The sequence below is a fragment of the Oncorhynchus masou genome, chromosome 11 (genome assembly GCF_036934945.1).
Source record: "Oncorhynchus masou masou isolate Uvic2021 chromosome 11, UVic_Omas_1.1, whole genome shotgun sequence".
Classification (NCBI taxonomy): domain Eukaryota; kingdom Metazoa; phylum Chordata; class Actinopteri; order Salmoniformes; family Salmonidae; genus Oncorhynchus; species Oncorhynchus masou.
The window spans coordinates 29,942,699-29,965,526 of NC_088222.1; the positions used below are offsets into that span (position 1 = coordinate 29,942,699).

The 22,828-nt window shown below is 44.1% G+C and overlaps 1 protein-coding gene across 1 annotated transcript in view; it reads right to left on the reverse strand.

Annotated features, from left to right (window-relative positions):
* The window catches only part of LOC135548484 (cGMP-dependent 3',5'-cyclic phosphodiesterase-like), a 32,073-nt gene that overhangs the window by 7,631 nt on the left and 1,614 nt on the right, over positions 1-22,828 (reverse strand). Inside the window, exons 2-16 of the mRNA XM_064978136.1 lie at positions 20,470-20,533; positions 7,385-7,474; positions 7,115-7,200; positions 6,873-6,988; positions 6,661-6,710; positions 6,353-6,412; positions 6,098-6,251; positions 5,915-5,967; positions 5,733-5,807; positions 5,591-5,632; positions 5,422-5,490; positions 5,166-5,296; positions 4,931-5,042; positions 530-569; positions 370-433 (exon numbers count right to left, since the gene is read on the reverse strand). Coding sequence (XP_064834208.1) covers positions 370-433; positions 530-569; positions 4,931-5,042; positions 5,166-5,296; positions 5,422-5,490; positions 5,591-5,632; positions 5,733-5,807; positions 5,915-5,967; positions 6,098-6,251; positions 6,353-6,412; positions 6,661-6,710; positions 6,873-6,988; positions 7,115-7,200; positions 7,385-7,474; positions 20,470-20,533 — 1,206 coding nt within the window. The remainder of the gene's footprint in view (positions 1-369; positions 434-529; positions 570-4,930; positions 5,043-5,165; positions 5,297-5,421; positions 5,491-5,590; positions 5,633-5,732; positions 5,808-5,914; positions 5,968-6,097; positions 6,252-6,352; positions 6,413-6,660; positions 6,711-6,872; positions 6,989-7,114; positions 7,201-7,384; positions 7,475-20,469; positions 20,534-22,828) is intronic.

Consider the following 22,828-nt stretch of genomic DNA (forward strand, 5'->3'; position numbering starts at 1 on the left):
CATTTATCAGAATTAGTTAAAGCAATGAATTTGTATCCGCTCTCGTCCGACTTCTTTGCTTCAGCTGCATATTTTCCGCCATTTTCTTCAAATCTGAAAATGTTGTGAAGCCACGCCCATTTTCTGAAGTATTGTATTGTGGACCCTAAAGCACAGAAATAGTGTCCAGTGCATGTATACTTCGTATTTTGGCGAATTTAGTACGACAACCGGGAACTTTGGCATACTAACTATATCCATACTATGACCTGTAAGCATACTATATACTCAATTCACGTCACAAATAGTGCGGTTAGTATGAGTATTCAAACACAGCTTTAGGCTTTTGTTACAATGCTTGTGATAGCCTTATGGTAATACAGTACTTACATTTCTGCACTGGTGAGACTCCGTGCTTCTGCAATGATCTCTTTTAGCAGGACTGATACATCATCTGGAGACCGAGATATATAAATGTTGTTATAACAGCAAAAAATGATGCGCCACTGTGCCACCAAAACAAGGATAATAGGTCAAGTATGATACTTACCCAGGTGTGTGAAAAGGTTTTTGGCGACCTGAAGCAGTGCCTATATGAACACAGACAGACACAGGAAACAGTTGAGAAGACTAGAAGTGTATTTGTGGGCTAGCTACATATTCTCACCAAAAGTTAGGGATCGTGATGGACAAAAGGCAGTCACTCCGAGCAAGGCTCAGTAAATTGGGTGGTCAGTCCCTCAAAGTACTACTGAATTACTACATAAAACCTTGTCGCGCAGTAGTGACTATGTAGAGACCTGTAGGGATTGTGAAGTGAATGTGTAGTTTACGCACTACTCAAGATACACAAGTAGAGTTGTGTACTTTTCAGTAGGAAACAGTAGTGTTTCCAGTAGTAATCAGGTAGATGTTTACTAATTGATGTTAGTAGTAAATAAGTATCACAACACTACAGCCAGACAACACCGGCTTTTTGCAACCACAGAAGTACACAAAACACGAAGTAGTTGGTTGTTGTTATCTCGCTACTTTTTGACAATCCTGAATGTAATCATCTTTCATTCTTCGTCATCCTGTCTTTCCGCCCTTGTGCTGTCACCATCTGTAAGTTTAACTTTCCTTTATGTTTTATGAATACTTTCATGTCGTTGTTTAGCCATTTATATCACTTTTTACCACATCAAAAAGATTGCTAGACAAAAAAGATCACTTAGCCATTAGCCATCATCCCAAACCATCTCAATTGGGTTGAGGTCGAGTGATTGTGATTGTCATCTGATGCAGCACTCCATCACTCTCCTTATTGGTCAAATAGCCCTTACACAGCCTGGAGGTGTGTTGAGTCATTGGCCTGTTGACAAACAAATGAGAGTCCTACTAAGCACAAACCAGATGGGATGGCGTATCGCTGCAGAATGTTGTGGTAGCCATGCTGGTTAAGTGTAAATCACTGACAGTGTCACCAGCAAAGCACCCCCACACCATCACACCACCTCCATGCTTCACGGTGGAAACTACACATGCAGAGATCATCCGTTCACCTATTCTGCGTCTCACAAAGACACTGCGGTTGGAAACAAAAATCTCAAATTTGGACTCATCAGACAAAGGACAGATTTCCATCAGTCTAATGTCCATTGCTCATGTTTCTTGGCCTAAGCAAGTATTTTCTTCGTATTGGTGTCCTTTACTAGTGGTTTCTTTGCAGCAAAATGACCATGAAGGCCTGATTCATGCAGTCTCCTCTGAAAAGTTGATCTTGAGATGTCTGTTACTTGAACTCTGTGAAGCATTTATTTGGGCTGCAATGTCTGAGGCTGGTAACTCTAATGAACTTATCCTCTGCAGCAGAGGTAACTCTGGATCTTCCTTTCCTGTGGCAGTCCTCATGAGAGCCAGTTTCATCATAGCGCTTGATGTTTTTTGCTACTGTACTTGAATACACTTATCAAAGTTCTTGAAATTTCTGGATTGACTGACCTTCATGTCTTAAAGTAATGAACTGTCATTTATCTTTGCTTATTTGTGCTATTCTTGCCATAATATGGACCGTAATAGGGCTATCTTCTGTATACCACCCCTACCTTGTCACAACATAACTGATTGTCTCAAATGCATTAAGAAGGAAAGGAATTCCACAAATTAACTTTTAACAAGGCACACCTGTTAATTGAAATGCATTCCAGGTGACTACTTCATGAAGCTGGTTGAGAGAATGCCAAGTGTTTTCAAAGCTGTCATCGGGGCAAAGGGTGGGTACTTTGAAGAACCTCAAATAGAAAATATATTTTGATTATGTTTAGCACTTTTTTGGTTACTACTATGTGTTAATTCATAGTTTTGAAATCTCTACTATTATTCTACAATGTAGAAAATAGTTTTTAAAAATCAAGGAAAACCCTTGAATGAGTTGTTGTGTCTGAATTTTTGACTGGTACTGTAAATACTACACATGTCAGTTTAGGAGAGACTGACTGCATCACTTCTTTTTATAATAAACGTGTTAAAGTCCAAATTGTTTGCATAGTTAACTTACACACAGCTCTGACACACCCTTACCCCACCAGACATGCCACCAGGGGTATTTTCACAGTCTCCAAATCCAGAACACATTCAAGAAAGAGTACCATTATTGCATGGAACTTCCTTCTATCTCATATTGCTCAAAATGAACAGCAAACCTGATTTTAAACTGATGAAGCAACATCTCACGACACAATGCCTCTCCCTTATTTGACCTAGATATGTTTTGTGTATGTACTGATATGTAGGCTATGTGTACCATTTTTAAATTCATGTAGTTCTGTCCTTGAGCTGCTCTTGTGTCACGATCTTGGAAATGAGAGGACCAAGGCACAGCGTGAGTATAGTTCCACATATTTATTTAAGTGAAACTAAACACAAACACACCAATACAAACAATCAATAACCCACAAATGCAGGTGGGGAAAAAGCCTACCTAAATATGATCCCCAATTAGAGGCAACGATTACCAGCTGCCTCTAATTGGGAACCACACAAACCACCAACCTAGAAATCTATGAACTAGATAACCCCCCCAATCACGCTCTGACCTAAACACCATAGAGACCCGATGGCTCTGTATTGTCAGGGCGTGACAGTACCCAACCCCCCACCCAAAGGTGCGGACTCCGGCCGCAAAACGTGAAACCAAATGGGGAGGGTAGGGGGTTGACTAGTGTCGGTGGCGGCTCCGGTGCGGATCTTTGCCCCCGCCCAAACCACGGGTCCGGCCATTGAGCCAGGTAGAATGGGCATCTGCGCAGAGGAGAACGCCGGCCATGGAGCTGGGATGGACGCTGCACCCGGACTGGGCACCGGCGCCGAGGAAGGCTCCGGCCATGGAGCTGAGTTGGCCGCCGTGCCTGGACTGGGCATCGGTGCAGAGGAAGGCTCCGGCCTTGGAGCTGGACTGGATGCCGTGCCCGGACTGGGCCCCGGACTGGGCCCCGCTGGAGGTTCCGGGCCGTGGACCGCTGCAGGAGGTTCTGTACCGTGGACCGTCGCAGGAGGTTCCGTACCGTGGACCGTCGCGGGAGGTTCAGGACCGTGAAACGTCACGGGAGGTTCCGGACAGTGAAACGTCGCTGGAAGCTCTGGACCGGGAACCGCCGCAGGAACCGCTGGACCGTGAACCACCACCGGAATCACTGGACTGTGAACCGTCGCCGGAAGCTCTGGATTGTGAACCGTCGCTGGAAGCCCTGGACTGTGAACCGTAGCCGGAAGCCCTGGACGTTGAACCATTGCCGGAAGCCCTGGACTGTGAACCGTCGCCGGAAGCCCTGGACTGTGAACCGTCGCCCGAAGCTCTGGACTGTGAACCGTCACCGGAAGCTCTGGACTGTGAACCGTCGCCGGAAGCTCTGGACTGTGAATGCGCACTGGAGGCCTAGTGTATGGAGCCGGCACAGGTGGTACAGGACTGGTGACACGCACTTCAGGGAGAGTGCGGGGAGTGGGCACAGGATGTACCAGACTGGGGAGACGCACTGGAGGCCTGATGCGTGGATCCGGCACAGGTGGCACCGCACTAGTGACACGCCCTTTGGGGCGAGTGCGGGAAGCTGACACAGGTTGTACCGGGCTGGGAAGGCGCACTTGAGGCCAGATGCGTAAAACCGGTGCAGATGGCATCGGACTGGTGTCACGCTCTTCAGCACACCTGTACGGCAGCATTCTCATCGCTACCACCTCTCTCCGGAATCTTTCATCAAATTCCTCCTCCAACTCCCAAACAGGCTCTGGCACTCTCCACTGCTCGACCGCCAAGTCCATGAACCCCCCCCCCCAAAAAAAAAAAATCTTGGGGTTTCTGTGGCCGTGGTCTCCGGTGTCGTCGCTGTCCTTCCATGCTCCTTGGCGACTCCCGCCAAGGAAGGGTCTCGTCTCTTCTCATGTCATCCCAAGGCCAAAACTTCCTTACCTCATTTTCACGCTGCTTGGTCCTTTGTTGGTGGGATATTCTGTCACGATCTTGGAAATGAGCTGACCAAGGCGCAGTGTGAGTATAGTTCCACATATTTATTTAATGAAGTAAATCTAACAAAACAAAATAAAAAAACTTACTTGTTTATTAATGTTCTGTATTATGTCAAGTTCCATGTTTTGTGTGGACCCTAGGAAAAGTAGCTGCTGCTTTCACAACAGCTAATGGGGATCCCAATAAAATACCAAATACACAAAAGCTCAGTAGTTACATAGTCATTAATGGGGAATTATGTAGTGATTTGGGAAGGAATAATGTAGTGTTCTCCAGTAGTGAAATGTCCCAATTTACTACATAAATCACTACTGGTTTACTATACATCTCAATAGCCATCAAGTAGTAAAACAGTACATTTTGTGGAGATCTTGTGTATTAATGATGAGTAGTAATTCAGGAGTACTTTTTCATGAGGGGTGCAGTCAGGTAGCATCTCCTTACCTGGCATTCATACTTGAGTCTCTGTTCCTTTTGGAATGCCAATGTGCTGGTCAGTACTGAGGAAGTGTAGCAGAAACAGTGCTGCACAATGTGTTCATCCACTTCTGTGTGTCTGAAGAATGACAAGCACACACACATTTTACAGCAAGACACAAACCTATGCAGCTACGCAAGCACGCACGCATACACTCAGACAGAAGTTTGCATGCTTACGCTAACACACACAGCTCTATACCTGTCTGCTCCTTTTTTGTTGAAGGCACAGGCAAGGGCCACAACCTTGGTGGTGGCCCGACACTCAACAGGAACACACAGCATGGAGAGAACTTCAAATCCCAGAGTGCTGTTCAGCTGCTGGTGTTCCTTCTACAGTATCAGCCCGTAGAAGAGGGAAAAGGGGCAGAGATGTAGAGGACACGACCATCAAACATATTCTAACGTACTACTGTTAACACTACAATACTGATCAGGGGACATTTCAGTGTTCTGACTTGAGTGACGTCTTGCAGGGAGATGCTCTTCCTCTTCTCCACAGCCTGACCAAGGTTGCCAAATGTCAGCTAGACAGACAGACAGACAGACAGACAGACAGACAGAGTGAGGGTCAGGGGCACAGGTGGTAATGACAGAGGGATAGAAGGGTTGTGTTGTATAACTTACAGGGAAACTGATCTCCGCCTTCAGAACCTTGTCTCCAACTACCTGAGGAATAACAAAGACATCGAACAAACTTGTTTTTGTTTGAATTTATGCACTTTTGCGTCATTTTAGAATATTGAATATTGTGTGTGTATATGTGTACCTGACAGAACAGCTGTTGGTTATCCTCTGATACCAGAAGTAAACAGCAGCACAATGAATGAGTCTGCGCCTCCAGCTGTGAAAACAACAATTACAACCGATTCAGTCAAACAGTCACTCTGTGTATCAATCAAACGATCAACCAGCTTCTATAAATCAGTTTATTTCTGGTTCTGGACTCACATAACGGATTACTTTTAGTTGGAGGGTGGCAGCGTCCAGGTCATACAGCTCTCCTATAGTAGACAGTGAAAGAATCGACAAAGTCATTACACATAGTAATATATTCTCAACTACTATTATCCAATAGACTCGACAATGACGAGTCTATAGACGTCAGAACACAAGTGCTGGGCCCCATCATACCACAAAGCCTCAGGATCTGATGGTCCAGTGCACTGTAGTCCACATCAGGTGTGGTCCTCCTGGTCAGGGATAGATATGATTTCCTGTTGACCTCTAACCCCTGGGTGAGCCTTTGACCCTGCAGGGCCTGGACTCTCTTACAGGCTATGGTGACCTGCGAGGAAAATCAGAGTTGTACCAGCAGTAGGCCTGCTGTCTCAGAATGTGATCGTATTAAAGGACTGGTGGGTCTGGAGAAGGACATTTCAGACTCACATGTCTCTCCAGTACATCAAGGCTTTGTTCCTGAGCTTTAGTGGGCTGTGTACAGCAAACCTTTCAGAACAGAGAAGACACCGTGTAACAGGCAGTCATATTAAAGTGATATCTTTGATAATGTAAGGCAGAGAGGTGAGAGGGTTATGAGGGTGGCAGGTAGCCTAGCAGTTAATAGCGTTAGGCCAGTAACAGAAAGGATGCTGGTATGAATCCCTGAGCCGACTAGGTGAAAAATCTATCGATGTGCCCTTGAGCAAGGCACTTAACCCTAGTCGCTAAAAGTAAATGATGAGGAGCATGCTCACCAAGAGGAGGGCGGTAGTTACACCCTGGTCCAGGATTGGAATGATCAACACTGGGATGGACGTGCAGAAGATAGATGGGAAAAGGATTGGGTAGAGAGGAGGAAAGTATTAGCCAGGAGGAGGACTGTGGACTGTTTTGAACTCTCTCAAATCTTTTTGAGTATAGTTGCTGTTGCTCATCCTGCAACACAGCCAGATACACAAACACACACCTCTTTTGTCCTGCTGCAGTGGCTCTTTTAGTCTCTCTCTCTGTTGCTCCAGAAGCTCTGAGGAAGGAAGTCCTTCACACTGTACTCTCCTCTGCTGGACAACCACATCCCTTAGAAAGACAGAGATTTTATTGATTTAGGAACATCACAAACAATGTCACTAGAGGGAAAATGAAGACGGTCTAGTACGGTCTGAAGTACAGGTCAACTGGGCACCAGATCAGCCCTGCCGATTACCTGAGTCTCCCTCCTTCGGTAGCTCATGGGGTGGTTCTTCACACCACAAGCGTCCTGTCTCTGCATCCAATAGATAGACGTATACACTGTCCTATAATAGAGAGAGAGAGGGAGGGGGGGCAGCCTGTTAGAGGGGGGGGAGAAAATATGGTTGTAAAAAATGTTTTGTAACATTATTTGGTCAAACATTTTCAAGTGGATGGTCAACCCTCCCCCAGGGAGAATACAGTATGGCGCTGAATATATAAATCATGATGGAGACAGTAGATACACACCACTTCATAAAAGACAGTCTGGAGAGCCTCTCTGATGGCATCCTGCAGGGAAGAGGAGTCTGTGACTGAGGCCAGTTGGAGCAATGCATACTGGGAAATAAAATAAGGGGAAAGAATCATTAATACTGTGGTGACTTTGATGCACAGATACACAGAGAAGAAGAAGGTGGAGGAATGGGCTCTGGATGTTACTCACACAGAGCTGCTTCTCCAGTAGCTCATATTCACTGGAGACACATGCACTGTAGAGTACAGCCAGACCGACCGGTGACACTTACAACACACTCACCATTACAGCAATCAAGGCAGTATATTAGGCCTTATCTCAAAGGATGTAGCTGTGTCAATTCTCTAACTGTCAAACTGTGACTGACAACCCAACACTCCGCCTCCAATTGTAAGACAGAATATTAAGTAAATTAAAGTAGACTATGTTATATTCATTGTATTGCCAAAGGACATTCTGTGTTCCTTTATAATTTATCTAAATTATGGAAACTGGTTTTAATATTATTTGATAGCTGTATTTTTTGCAATGACAACAGTTTAATGTTTACATGCACAGTGAATGCCCTGGAGAGGGTGCCTGTTTTATAGTGCCTTGTATCAGCTCGCGCACACATGCACACATGCTTACACACACACTTGTCACACAGGCAAACCTTCACTTGCCTTAGAGTAAATTACAAACAGGTCTGGAGAAACAACTTCATCATACACAGTGATACTCCTTAATCCCAGAAACCAGCGTGTGATCAGGTAAACATAAAAAAACTAAAAGCATAGGCCTCCTGGGTGGCACAGTGGTCCAGGGCACTGCATCGCAGCGCTAGCTGTGCCACCAGCTAGCACCAGAGACAGGCTCTGTTGCAGCCGGCCGCGACCAGGAGGTCCGTGGGAAGATGCACAATTGACCTAGTGTCGTCCGGGTTAGGGAGGGTTTGGCCGGTAGGGATATTCTTGTCTCATCGTGCGCCAGCGACTCCTGTGGCAGGCCGGGCACAGTGCGTGCCAACCAAGCCTCCGGGTTGGATGCGCGCTGTGTTAAGAAGCAGTGCGGCTTGGTTGGGTTGTGTTTCGGAGGACGCATGACTTTCAACCTTCATCTCTCCTGAGCCCGTATGGGAGTTGTAGCGATGAGACAAGATAGTAATTACTAACAAACGGAAACCACGAAATTGGGGAGAAAAGGGAGTAAAACATTTTTTTTAAATAATAGAAAATGATAATAAACTTAAAGCATTGTATGTGGGACAAATCATTCACTAAACCCTAAACCTCAACTACATCTTATAATAAATCATGTGGAAATGAAGCAAGTTGAGGTGACTAAACTGCTTGGAGAACCCTGTATTGTAAACTGTCATGGTCAAAACATGTTGATACAACAGTAGGTAGCAATGGGAAAAGTCTCTCCATAATAAAGAGCTGTCCTGCCTTTTTAACAAGACAGGTCCTACAGGCCCTAGTTTTGTTGCACCTGGACTACTGTTCAGTCATATGGTCAGGGGCCACAAAGAAGGACCCTTGGAAAATTACAATTAGCTCAGAACAGGGCAGCACGGCCGGCCCTTAAATGTACATATGGAGCTAACATTAATAATATGCATGTCAATCTCTCATGGCTCAAAGTGGAGGAGAGATTGACTTCATCACTACTTGTTTGTGTAAGAAGTGTTGACATGTTGAAAGCACCGAGGTGTCTGTTTAAACTACTAGCACACAGCTCAGACACCCATGCATACCCCACAAGACATGCCACCAGGTCCCTTCACAGTCCCCAAGTCAAGAAGAGTCTACGGAAGGCGCACAGTACAACATAGAGCCATGGCTACATGAAACTCTATTCCACATCAGGTAACTGATGCAAGCAGATAAAAATACACCGTATGGAACAGTGGGGACTGTGGAGAGACACACACAGGTTCAAACACACATACACATGATAATACACACACTCTACACACACGTACACATGATAAGACACGCACTCTACACACACATACACATGATAAGACACACACTCTACACACACGTACACATGATAAGACACACACTCTACACACACATACACATGATAAGACACACACTCTACACACACGTACACATGATAAGACACACACTCTACACACACATACACATGATAAGACACACACTCTACACACACATACACATGATAAGACACGCACTCTACACACACGTACACATGGATTTTGTATTGTATATATGTGGTAGTAGAGCAGTGGCCTGAGGGAACACACTTAGTGTGTTGTGAAAAGTGTTAAGAAACATAATATTTTAAATTATATATATAACTGCCTTAATGTTGCTGGACCCCAGGAGCTGCCATGGCAGCATCTACTGTAATGGGGATCCTTAATAAATACAAATACAGATACAAAAACGGCATCCCTTTTGTAAAATGTGCTATGCTGATTGAGCTATGCTGCTGAACCTGATTCAGCAGTGTCTTGCTTGGCAATGTCTTTCAACACTATCACTTTTCTCAAGAGCCCTTCGGAGGAGCAGAGCAAACATGACCTCTCCCTCTAGTGTCTGTGGAATGTACGTCATATAGGGGTGTCTCAGGTAAATAACAGCACAGGAAGTAATAGTGTTTGTGCTTCCATAGCAGCATCTGGTGTTTACCCTTTTTATCTTACAAGTGTGAGGAATGTCTGATGCAAATGCTACTGACGTTGGAGTTATTTTACAGGCAGCAACACGTACCTGTGCACTCCTAAACATTGTGAATAAGGGAGGAAAACACATGCACACAGATGCACATGCACACACCCAGGGTGAGTCAGACAAAGGTCATCTGAACCACCCCCAGCACCCATTGCGTGTGGAGTCATGTGTCTGCTGGTTGAATTGATCTATGCTAAAGTTCACAGTAACCTTATGGAGAATATAAGCACCAAGTAATCACATCACCTGGAATCAATAGGATTCCTCCTACACAATATGGCCAATCTGCTTTACAACACGCCCTCCCTAAGTCTGCCCTACTTTTCTGTGTCCCAGTCTTGTTTCAGTGTGTCTCGTTTATCTATAGCCTACTTCACACATCTCACATGAACAACTTCCTGACATGTGACCTATTTTCAGTACATTTCTATACACACAGTACTAAACATAAAGCAGATACAGCGAACAAAGGCCCAATGACGCCAAAGCAGGAAGACGTGTATGAATCCTATTATATACAATATAATCCTATTTCTCCACCAGAGTGGAGACTAATGGGAGCAAACTTACAAGACACCTCGCTACTGTTTATAGGACAAAGTCTGAACACTGTCTAAAGATAAACACTAAGGTGGACTCATTTACCTCGTGTGTGTGTGTGTGTGTGTGTGTGTGTGTGTGTGTGTGTGTGTGTGTGTGTGTGTGTGTGTGTATATATATAAAATCAGGAAGGTAATGCTCACTCATTCGTTGCAGTAGGTCTTGCCTGCATGGTCTTGTTCAGTAATTTTCTCATCCAACACCTTTACCAGCCAACTCTGATTCTAGCTGCAGCAGTCAAGAAATATGATCAGGCTTATGTTGAGATTTCCTTTCCCCCATCTCTTTCTGAAAGGGTTTGAAGTGTGTTTGCCAGCAATGATACTGTTAGTATTGCTTATGAAGTGACAGAGGAGAGACTTTTCAATTCTGCTCAAACTCAGACAAAGACAGATGTCACCTTCAGGCTGGCCTGCCATAGCCCCAGGTCAAAGGTCAAATGTTAAGAGGCAGCTCAGGAGTTACAGCAGCACTGTATTCTAAAGCAGATTGGCCTGGGAGTGACAAAGAAGGGCCCTGCTTGTTAAAATTGACAAAGTGGGGGGAAGGAAAGCGCATGTGAGAGACACAGAGAGATCAGAGAGAAAAAGAGTGAAAGAGAGCATTACGTACATAGCTATGATAACATAATTTCACAGTCATTTCAGTGCATTAAACCCATATCTGAACGCGTCATAAGGAGGATAAAAAGGGGACAATTCACAGTACCACCGTCTGCCTACGTAAGCTACTAGCTTCTTAATCTCCTGGGAAGTTTCCGTAAACTCCATGTTTAGTTTAATACAGAGACCTCTTTCATCACATCAAGATAATGACAGTGGCACAGACATGCCAAAACATCCACACCATCCTCACGGGAGTGTCAACACTATTACTCTAACCTGTATTCATTTGCTTGGCAGATACACTTATCTCTGGAGTCAAACATCTGTCTTTTAACCTTTACGTATGACAGGTAGCTCACTCACAATCTGCTATTTTCATCAGTTTATTACATACACATGGTGCTATCTGCTGCTAATATGTTACAGTGTGTTAGGGGGTGTTCAGACCTTTTGGTTCAGCATTAAGCCATTGGAGGACTGCCTGAAAACACTGTGACTGAGCAATCTGAGGGGTTCATATAGAAATGTACAGTGCATTCGGAAAGTATTCAGACGCCTTGACTTTTGCCCCCCAAAATGACTTTACAACCTTATTCTAAAATGTATTCAATAAAAAAATGTTCCACATCAATCTACACACAATACCCCATAATGACAGTGAAAACAGGTTTTTTGAAATTTGGGCAAATGTATTAAGTATATAAAAAACAGAAAAACCTTATATAGATAAGTATTCATACCCCTTGCTATGAGACTCAAAATTAAACTCAGGGGCATCCTGTTTCCATTGATCATCATTGAGATGTTTCTACAAATTGATTGGAGTCTACTTGTAAATTCAGTAGATTGGACAAGACTTGGAAAGGCACACACCTGTCTATATATAAGGTCCAACAGTTGACAGTGCATATCAGAGCAAAAAACCAAGCCATGAGGTTGATGGAATTGTTCATAGAGCTCCGAGACAGGATTATGTCGAGGCACAGATCTGGCGAAGGGTACCAAAACATTTCTGCAGCATTGAAGGTCCCCAAGAACACAGTGGCCTCCATCATTCTTAAGTGGAAGAAGTTTGGAACCACCAATACTCTTCCTAGAGCTGGCCGCCCGGCCAAACAGAGCAATCGGGGGAGAAGGGTCTTGGTCAGGGAGGTGACCAAGAACCCGATGGTCACTCTGACAAAGCTCCAGAGTTCCTCCAGAAGGACAACCATCTGCAGCACTCCACCAACCAGGCCTTTATGGTAGAGTGGCCAGATGGAAGCCACTCCTCAGTAAAAGGCACAACAGCCTGCTTAGAGTTTACCAAAAGGTGCCTAAAGGACTCTCAGCCCATAAACAAGATTCTTTGGTCTGATGAAACCAAGATTGAACTCTTTGGCCTGAATGCCAAGTGTCACATCTGGAGGAAACCTGGCACCATCCCTACTGTGAAGCATGGTGAGGGCAGCATCATGCTGCAGGGATGTTTTTCAGCGGCAAGGACTAGGAGTCTAGTCAGGATTGAGGGAAAGTTGAACGTAGGAATGTAGAGAGAGATACTTGATGAAAACCTGCTCCAGAGCGCTGAAGACCTCAGACTGGTGCGATGGTTCACCTTCCAACAGGACAACGACCCTAAGCACACAGCCAAGTCAACGCAGGAGTGGCTTCAGGACAAGTCTCTGAACGTCATTGAGTGGTCCAGCCAGAGCCCAGACTTGAACCCGATCAAACATCTCTGGAGAGACCTGAAAATGGCTGTGCAGTGACACACCCCCATCCAACCCGACAGAGCTTGAGAGGATCTGCAGAGAAGAATGGGAGAAACTCCCCAAATACAGGTGTGCCAAGCTTGTAGGGTCATACCCAAGAAGAATCTAGGCTGTAATCACTGCCAAAGGTGCTTCAACAAAGTACTGGGTAAAAGGTCTGAATACTTATGTAAATGTGATATTTCAGTTATTGTTTTTTATAAAAATTTGCTAAAATGAAATTGAAAACATAATTTGCTTTCATTATGGGGTATTGTGTGTAGTTTGATGAATATTATTATATTTTAAATCCATTTTAGAATATGGCTGTAACGTAACAAAATGTGGAAAAAGCCAAGGGGTCTGAATACTTTCCGAATGCACAATTTGCCAGCACTTGAATTTGTCTCAGGCCTAACAACACCTGTGCCATTATATCCTCCAAACACAGCTTCTCGGGCATAATCACTTACATATAGTATAGTAGTAAAAGTAGCTTGTTTGAGTGGTTCTCAGCCTCATTCCATGTGAATAAGAGAGAAGATCGTAAGCGAATGTACCAAGCGGATTCCACACTCCAAGACTGCTTCCATCACGTGGACTGGGATATGTTTCGTATTGCGTCAGACAACAACATTGACGAATACGCTGATTCGGTGTGCGAGTTCATTAGAACGTGCGTTGAAGATGTCGTTCCCATAGCAACGATCAAAACATTCCCAAACCAGAAACCGTGGATTGATGGCAGCATTCGCGTGAAACTGAAAGCGCGAACCTCTGCTTTTAATCAGGGCAAGGTGACTGGAAACATGACCGAATACAAACAGTGCAGCTATTCCCTCCGCAAGGCTATCAAACAAGCTAAGCGTCATTACAGAGACAAAGTAGAATCTCAATTCAACGGCTCAGACACAAGAGGTATGTGGCAGGGTCTACAGTCAATCACGGACTACAAAAAGAAAACCAGCCCAGTCACGGACCAGGATGTCTTGCTAAATCACTTTTTTGGCCGCTTTGAGGACAATACAGTGCCACTGACACGGCCTGCAACGAAAACATGCGGACTCTCCTTCACTGCAGCCGGAAGTGAGTAAAGTATTTAAATGTGTTAACTCTCGCAAGGCTGCAGGCCCAGACGGCATCCCCAGCCGCGCCCTCAGAGCATGCGCAGACCAGCAGGCAGGTGTGTTTACGGACATATTCAATCATTCCCAATCTCAGTCTGCTGTTCCCACATGCTTCAAGAGGGCCACCATTGTTTCTGTTCCCAAGAAAGCTAAGGTAACTGAGCTAAACGACAACCGCCCCGTAGCACTCACTTCCGTCATCATGAAGTGCTTTGAGAGACTAGTCAAGGACCATATCACCTCCACCCTACCTGACACCCTAGACCCACTCCAATTTGCTTACCGCCCAAATAGGTCCATAGACGATGCAATCTCAACCACACTGCACATTGCCCTATCCTATCTGGACAAGAGGAATAACTATGTGAGAATGCTGTTCATCGACTACAGCTCGGCATTTAACACCATAGTACCCTCCAAGCTCGTCATCAAGCTCGAGACCCTGGGTCTCGACCCCGCCCTGTGCAACTGGGTACTGGACTTCCTGACGGGCCGCCCCCAGGTGATGAGGGTAGGCAACAACATCTCCACCCCGCTGATCCTCAACACTGGGACCCCACAAGGGTGCGTTCTGAGCCCTCTCCTGTACTCCCTGTTCACCCACGACTGCGTGGCCATGCACGCCTCCAACTCAATCATCAAGTTTGCGGACGACACAACAGTGGTAGGCTTGATTACCAACAACGACGAGACGGCCTACAGGGAGGAGGTGAGGGCCCTCGGAGTGTGGTGTCAGGAAAATAACCTCACACTCAACGTCAACAAAACTAAGGAGATGATTGTGGACTTCAGGAAACTGCAGAGGGAACACCTCCCTATCCACATCGATGGAACAGTAGTGGAGAGGGAAGTAAGTTTTAAGTTCCTCGGCATACACATCACAGACAAACTGAATTGGTCCACCCACACAGACAGCATCGTGAAGAAGGTGCAGCAGCGCCTCTTCAACCTCAGGAGGCTGAAGAAATACGGCTTGTCACCAAAAGCACTCACAAACTTCTACAGATGCACAATCGAGAGCATCCTGGCGGGCTGTATCACCGCCTGGTACGGCAACTGCTCCGCCCACAACCGTAAGGCTCTCCAGAGGGTAGTGAGGTCTTCACAACGCATCACCGGGGGCAAACTACCTGCCCTCCAGGACACCTACACCACCCGATGTTACAGGAAGGCCATAAAGATCATCAAGGACAACAACCACCCGAGCCACTGCCTGTTCACCCCGCTATCATCCAATAGGCGAGGTCAGTACAGGTGCATCAAAGCTGGGACCGAGAGACTGAAAAACAGCTTCTATCTCAAGGCCATCAGACTGTTAAACAGCAACAACTAACATTGAGTGGCTGCTGCCAACACACTGACTCAACTCCAGCCACTTTAATAATGGGAATTGATGGGAAATGATGTAAAATATATCACTAGCCACTTTAAACAATGCTACCTAATATGATGTTTACATACCCTACATTATTCATCTCATATGTATACGTATATACTGTACTCTATATCATCCACTGCATCTTTATGTAATACATGTATCACTAGCCACTTTAACTATGCCACTTTGTTTACATACTCATCTCATATGTATATACTGTACTCGATACCATCTACTGTATCTTGCCTATGCTGCTCTGTACCATCACTCATTCATATATCTTTATGTACATATTCTTTATCCCCTTACACTTGTGTATAAGACAGTAGTTTTGGAATTGTTAGTTAGATTACTTGTTGGTTATTACTGCATTGTCAGAACTAGAAGCACAAGCATTTCGCTACACTCGCATTAACATCTGCTAACCATGTGTATGTGACAAATAAAATTTGATTTGATTTGATTTAGTACGGATGGATATAAATCAGCTATGCCGATTTAGGAACTTCATCTAAACAGGAAAGTCTGAATCTATATAAACAATGTTGTCAAGGGCTTAATGGAATGACAGAAGAGAGATAAACACAGTGCCTCTCACCCCCAGCCTCCACTGTAGTTAGACAAACACTGCCTGCCTGTCTGTCAGTTAGCATGGAAGACCAACTGAGACTGTCAGTCAGAGTACTCATGGGAGGATTACTGTGGACATAGTCAGCTGTTACAGAGCTGAGTGGGGAGAAGGGAAGTCAATGATATGAGTTCTACACTCTCCCAAACAAAGATTAATCCATTGCTCTGTTAACTTTCTGAGAGACTTCAAAAGAGAATCAATACACATTTGCCCTCAATACACATTTCAATTGATTATGTGGTTGGTGAAACATTGCTTCTTGAAAGTCCTTTAACTGGAAAACTTGACTGTTGACATACAACAGGCCAATGAAAAAGATACTAAAAGGAAAGTTTTGAGTGGATTTTCCCTTAAATATCAAGTCTAATATGGGGTGGCCCTAATGTCGTTGCTGCTGTACTAAGTATGCTGTTCATCCTGGACAATGAGCTCTATCCTGTAGGGAGAGTAATTTTCAAAAAAGCTTAAAGATGGCGCTGACAGAGAGGGCTGCCTCGCTTCTAGTTCTTAGGAAACTTTGCAGTAGTTTGCTTTTTATGTATTATTTCTAACATTTTTAGCCCAGAAAATGTTATGTGATATTGCATACAGCCGGGAAGAACTATTGGATATCAGAGTGGTGGTACCTCACCAACACTGCCAGCATTTTGGGGCGGCAGGGTAGCCTAGTGGTTAGAGCGTTGGACTAGTAACCGGAAGGTTGCGAGTTCAAACCCCCGAGCTGACAAGGTACAAATCTGTCGTTCTGCCCCTGAACAGGCAGTTAACCCACTGTTCCCAGGCCGTCATTGAAAATAAGAATTTGTTCTTAACTGACTTGCCTGGTTAAATAAAGGTAAAATAAAAAAATAAAAATAAAAATAAAATTACGACCAGGAATATGACTTTCCTGAACGGATCCTTTGTTCGCACCACCCAGGGCAATTTAACTGATTCCAGAGACTGGCCCAAAACAATGCTGGCGAATGAGAAGGTACTCAGAGCGGTCTTCTAGCCCGATTATGGAGGTGCGCAAACCACCAACCACTTCCGAGTATATTACTCACTGTTCAGTCCCTGGATAATAAAGTTGATGAGCTCGGGGCAAGGGTTTCTTTCCAGAGAGACATCAGGGATTGTAACATTCTCTGTTTTACAGAAACATGGTTCTCTCAGGATATACTGTCGGAGCTTGTCCAGTCATTTGGATTCTCAGTTCATCGCGCCGACAGGAATAAACGCCTCTCTGGGGGTGTATGTTACATGATTAACAACTCATGGTGTAATTGTGATAACATACAGGAACTCAAGTACTTTTGTTCACCTGACCTAGAATACCTCACAATCAAATGCCGACCGTATTATCGCCCAAGAGAATTCTCTTAGATTATAGTCACAGCCGTGTATATCCCCCCTCAAGCCAATACCACGACAGCCCTCAAGGAACTTCACTGGGCATTATGCAAACTGGAAACATTATATCCTGAGGCTGCATTTATTGTAGCTGAGGATTTTAACAAAGCAAATTTGAGAAAAGGGATGCCTAAATTGTATCAGCATATCGACTGTAGTACTCGCGCTGCTAAAACACTCAACCACAGTTATTCAAACTTACGGGATGCGAGGCCCTCCCTCGCCCTTCTTTTGGAAAATCTGACCACCACTCCATTTTGCTCCTCCCTACCTATAGGCAGACACTCCAACAGGAAGTACCCGTGCTAATGACTGTTCAACGCTGGTCTTTACCAATTGGAATCCACGCTTCAAGATTGTTTTGATCACGAGGACTGGGATATGTTCCGGGTAGCTTCCGAGAATAATATTCACGAATACACTGAGACGGTGACTGAGTTTATAAGGAAGTGTATAGGAGATGTTGTAACCACTGTGACTATTAAAACCTACCCCAACCAGAAACTGTGGATAGATGGCAGCATTTGCGCAAAACCACTTTTAACCATGGCAAGGTGACTAGGAATATGGCAGAATGCAAATAGAGTAATCATTCCCTCTGCAAGGCAATCAAACAGGTAACACGTCAGTATAGAGACAAAGTGGAGTCGCAATTCAACGACTCAGACACGAGACGTACGTGGCAGGGTCTACAGACAATCACGGACTACAAAAGGAAAACCAGCCACGTCGCGGACACCGACATCTTGCTTCCGGACAAGCTAAACACCTTCTTTGCCCCTTTGAGGATAACACAGTGCCACTGACGCAGCCCGCTACCAAGGACTGTGGACTCTCCTTCTCCGTGGCCGAGTTGAGTAAGACATTTAAACTTGTTAACCCTTGCAGGGCTGCCGGCCCAGACGGCATCCCTAGCCGCGTCCTGGCTGGTGTGTTTACGGACATATTCAATCTCTCCCTATCGCAGTCTGATGCCCCACATGCTTCAAGATGTCAACCATTGTTCCTGTACCCAAGAATGCAACGGTAACTGAATTAAATGACTAATCGCCCCGTAGCATTTACTTCTGTCATCATAAAGTGCTTTGAGAGGCTAGTCAAGGATCATATCACCTCCACCTTACCTGTCACCCTAGACTCGTTTCAATTTGCTTACCGCCCCAAAAGGTCCACAGACGATGCAATTGCCATCACACTGCACACTGCCTTATCCCATCTGGACAAGAGGAATACCTATGTAAGAATGCAGTTCATTGACTACATCTCAGCATTCAACACCATAGTACCCTCCAAGCTCATCATTAAGCTTGAGGCCCTGGGTCTGAACCCCACCCTGTGCAATTGGACGAGTTGCATCAAACACTCAAACTGGACAGTTTAATCTCAATCTCTTCATTCAAAGACTCATTCATGGACACTCTTACTGACAGTTGTGGCTGCTTTGTGTGATGTATTGCTGTCTCTACCTTCTTGACCTTTGTGCTGTTGACTGTGCCCAATAATGGTTGTACCATGTTTTGTGCTGCTACCATGTTGTTGTTATGTTTTGTTGCCACCATGCTGTGTGGTCATGTGTTGCTGCCTTGCTATGTGTTTGTCTTAGGTCTCTCTTTATGTAGTGTTGTGTTGTCTCTCTTGTTGTGATGTGTTTCGTCTTATATTTACAGTTGAAGTCGGAAGTTTACATACACCGTAGCTAAATACGTAAAAACCTTGAACATGCCTATACATAGACAAGGACCTGTCCTCCTGCAGCTTTGGAGCCTGTAATTTGTGTGAGGGTCCAACGAGATTTTTTTGTGAATCCTCCTACAACGAAAATAGCATCAAAGGGCCAAAGAAGGTGACTTGGCAGGGGATTCCAAAATAATTAATGTTCCCCTTCTGTCTGGCTTCCATCACAGGTGACTGTTAACAGGTGACTATGCTAACAGGTGTTCAGCGTGCTCTATCTCCCTCCTTTCATCACATAAATACACAGACAAAGACACAGATACACACATATACACTCCACGTTGCCATCAGTAAAGCATGAACCATTTGACCAACCGGCACAGCCAACTAAACAGCACAGCCAATCCAGAAGCATCTACAAATCAGCTGAGCATTGAACATGTAAATACCTCCAACTCTGAACATGAGGGAACCATCTCTCTCTCACAGGGATTTGCTCACTACTGCATGTCAAATGATTTCAGCTGAAATGTGACTGACAGCTGTCTCTATGGTGTCCGATCATACAGTATCTCACAGACACACAAGCCAGTCCTATAGTTCTTAGAGTGCAGACACATGCAGTGGTGGTAAAGTACTTAAGTACAAATACTTGAAAGAACTACTTAAGTAGTTTTTTTGTGGTATCTGTACTTTACTATTTATATTTTTGACAAATTTTAGTTTTACCCAAAAGTACTTGTTACATTTTGAATGCTTAGCAGGACGGGACAATGGTCCAATCCACGCACTTATCAAGAGAACATCCCTGGTCATCCGTACAACCTCTGATCTGGCAGACTCACTAAACACAAATGCTTTGTTTGTAAATTATGTTGGAGTGTTGGAGTGCTCCCCTGGCTATCCGTAAATTTAAAAAGCACGAAAATCTTTCTGTCAGGTTTGCTTAATATAGGGAACTAATTTTAACTTTTACTTTTGATACTTACGTATATTTTAGCAATTGCATGTACTTTTGATACTTAAGTATATTTCAAACTAAATACCTTTAGACTTTTACTCAAGTGGTATTTTACTGGGTGACTGACTTTTACTTGAGTCATTTTCTATTAAAGTGTCTTTACTTTTACTCAAGTTTGACAATGGATACTTTTTCAGCTACTGGACACGTGGCAGGAGGCTGGAACACTTTTTACTACTGTATGTCCTGGGGCTAGAAGAAGGAAGATAAGGGAAAGGAGAGCAGAGTCTTACCTGTACGGAGTTTGAATATGGCCCTCTCTCCTCCACCGGTGGGAACACCTGCCGTCCCCCTCCCCTGAAGAAGCGAAAGAGGGCAATAAGAACCCCCTGCAGCATACCTGTGTTTCTATAGCGCCCTCCTCTCCCTCTTTATCACTTTCTTTATCTCTATGTTTCGTTTTCTATTTGTCTCTCTCTGTCTTTCAGCCACTAACCCTACGTCTCTATCAGTCGCCTTGGCTCTCTTCCTATAACACTCTCCTGGTTGTCAGTGGAGACAGAGTCTCAGTACATAAACAAGCCTACCCATATCTACACATGCTCCAGGCTTCTCACTCTCTCCTTTTCCCTCTCTCTTTCTCTCTCTCAAGTCTCTCTTCAAATCTCCTCCTCCCCAACTCTCTCTCTACTCTGCCCTGCCCCCCTTCTCTCTGGTCCTCTGTAGCTCAATTGGTAAATTATGTATCTTGCCACGCCAGTATAGTGGGTATGATTCCCGGGACCACCCACAAGTAAAAATGTTGGCATTCATGTCTGTAATTTGCTTTGGATAAAAGCAACTGGTAAATGGAACATATATTACAGTACTGTGTGTGGTTATTATGTTGTGTGTGCCTGTGTGGTTTGGGCAATCCAGTATCTGCACACTGGTATGGAAACTGCATTTTTGTGTGAGTGTCTGTGAATATCTCCAATGCCATCTCCACCTGCTCCAGAAAAACTGCAGGGCTCCAAAAACAGATAGAGAAGCAAACACAAAATGCCTAGTCTCTCTCTCACACTCACAGGGATATCGATCTATGTGCCAATGAGTGAGAGATATTGTTTCAGCCCAGGGTCAGAGAGGCTGGATCAGTGGGGGTGGGGATTCCCTTTTTGCAAGCTCCGGTAACACAAGGCTTCATGGAGCAACATTCTATCACATGCACAAGCCTATCAACATATAATAGGACTGTCAGGTTGGTCTGTAGTGTACCGTACATAGCCTATGGTCATATTTATTTGGGTCATATTTTTTTTTCTGTTTAAGTTTTAATTCAATTAAGGGATTTATATTTCTATTACATTCTAATAATCCAGGAGGATGTTGTGACATTAATGTGACATGAATAATGGTCCTGTGTAAACATCCCGTTGAAGATTCATCTCCATCGACACAAGATCCATTTGACTCTGAGTGATATTTAGCAACTAAACAGCCATGAAGTGATAGCATATGACTTTCCAGTTAAAATGTTTTGTTATTGATAGGCTAAAGCAGAACACAGAACATCGGGGGAATCATATGCAACGCAATCTCCTTTGTATGATAATGAGGAGCAAAGAACCAAGACCCTGATATCAGAACAGGCCTGTCCCCTGTCAAGAGTTCAAAGCTGCTGCACCTACTGAAAAGCACAGCAAAGAAAACCCCCATAAATACATCAGCATGTGCATTTAGCATAATTGTGAAATAAGACACAGATAATAACACAAAGGAAACGTCATAGGCTTGTGTGATTCTATTAGTTGTGAATAAAATAAACAATCTCTCTTCAAGCAGAAAAACCTAATTATATCTGAATGCTTTTTTTATCGTGGACATAATTATACTGAATCAATTACCCCTGAATGAGAGCTGACTGGCAGAGAGTTAATAAAAAGATTCACTTGAGCATGTAATAGGCAATTTATAGACATGACCAAACATGAGTTATACAAATGGTACAAATTATTATAAATAATAAGAAAACTATTTTTTAACAAATGTTAAGACCTCAGTCTATTTCTTCCTTCATAAAGCCTTTAAAGATTCATGACACCTCCGGGAAGATATTCCCTCTGGTTTCTAATCTAGTTCCATGATGGACCACTGAAAAAGTTTTTCTAAAACATGTTGTACCAGTAATTGGCATGCAAATCTTCTCATTGCAAGAGAACCACTTCCATTAAACGTAGAAAAATGATTCAGTCTATGTCAGAAGGTAATTAAATGACAGACCAGTCAGCAACATCTAAAGGTCTGCAAGATGGGAAGTGAAAAAAGCTACACTAAAATGTGAGATTCCATAATGAATGTAGAATTTTTGCGTCAAATATGCAGGTTGAAATTTGTTGTCACGAGTTTTGCCCTGGTGGCAGAACTGAGCGGTTTCCGCTGGATGGGCCAGCTGCAAAGTCAAAATTGGCTTTATTGTAAAAATTTACAAAAACAAAAATATCTTTTTGGTCTTAATTTAAGGTTAGGGTTAGGTATTACCTCCCTAACCTTACTACATTTGCACACACTGTGCATAGATTTTTCCATTGTGTTATTGACTGTATGTTTGTTAATCCCATGTGTAACTCTGTGTTGTTGTTTTTGTCGCACTGCTTTACTGTATCTTGGCCC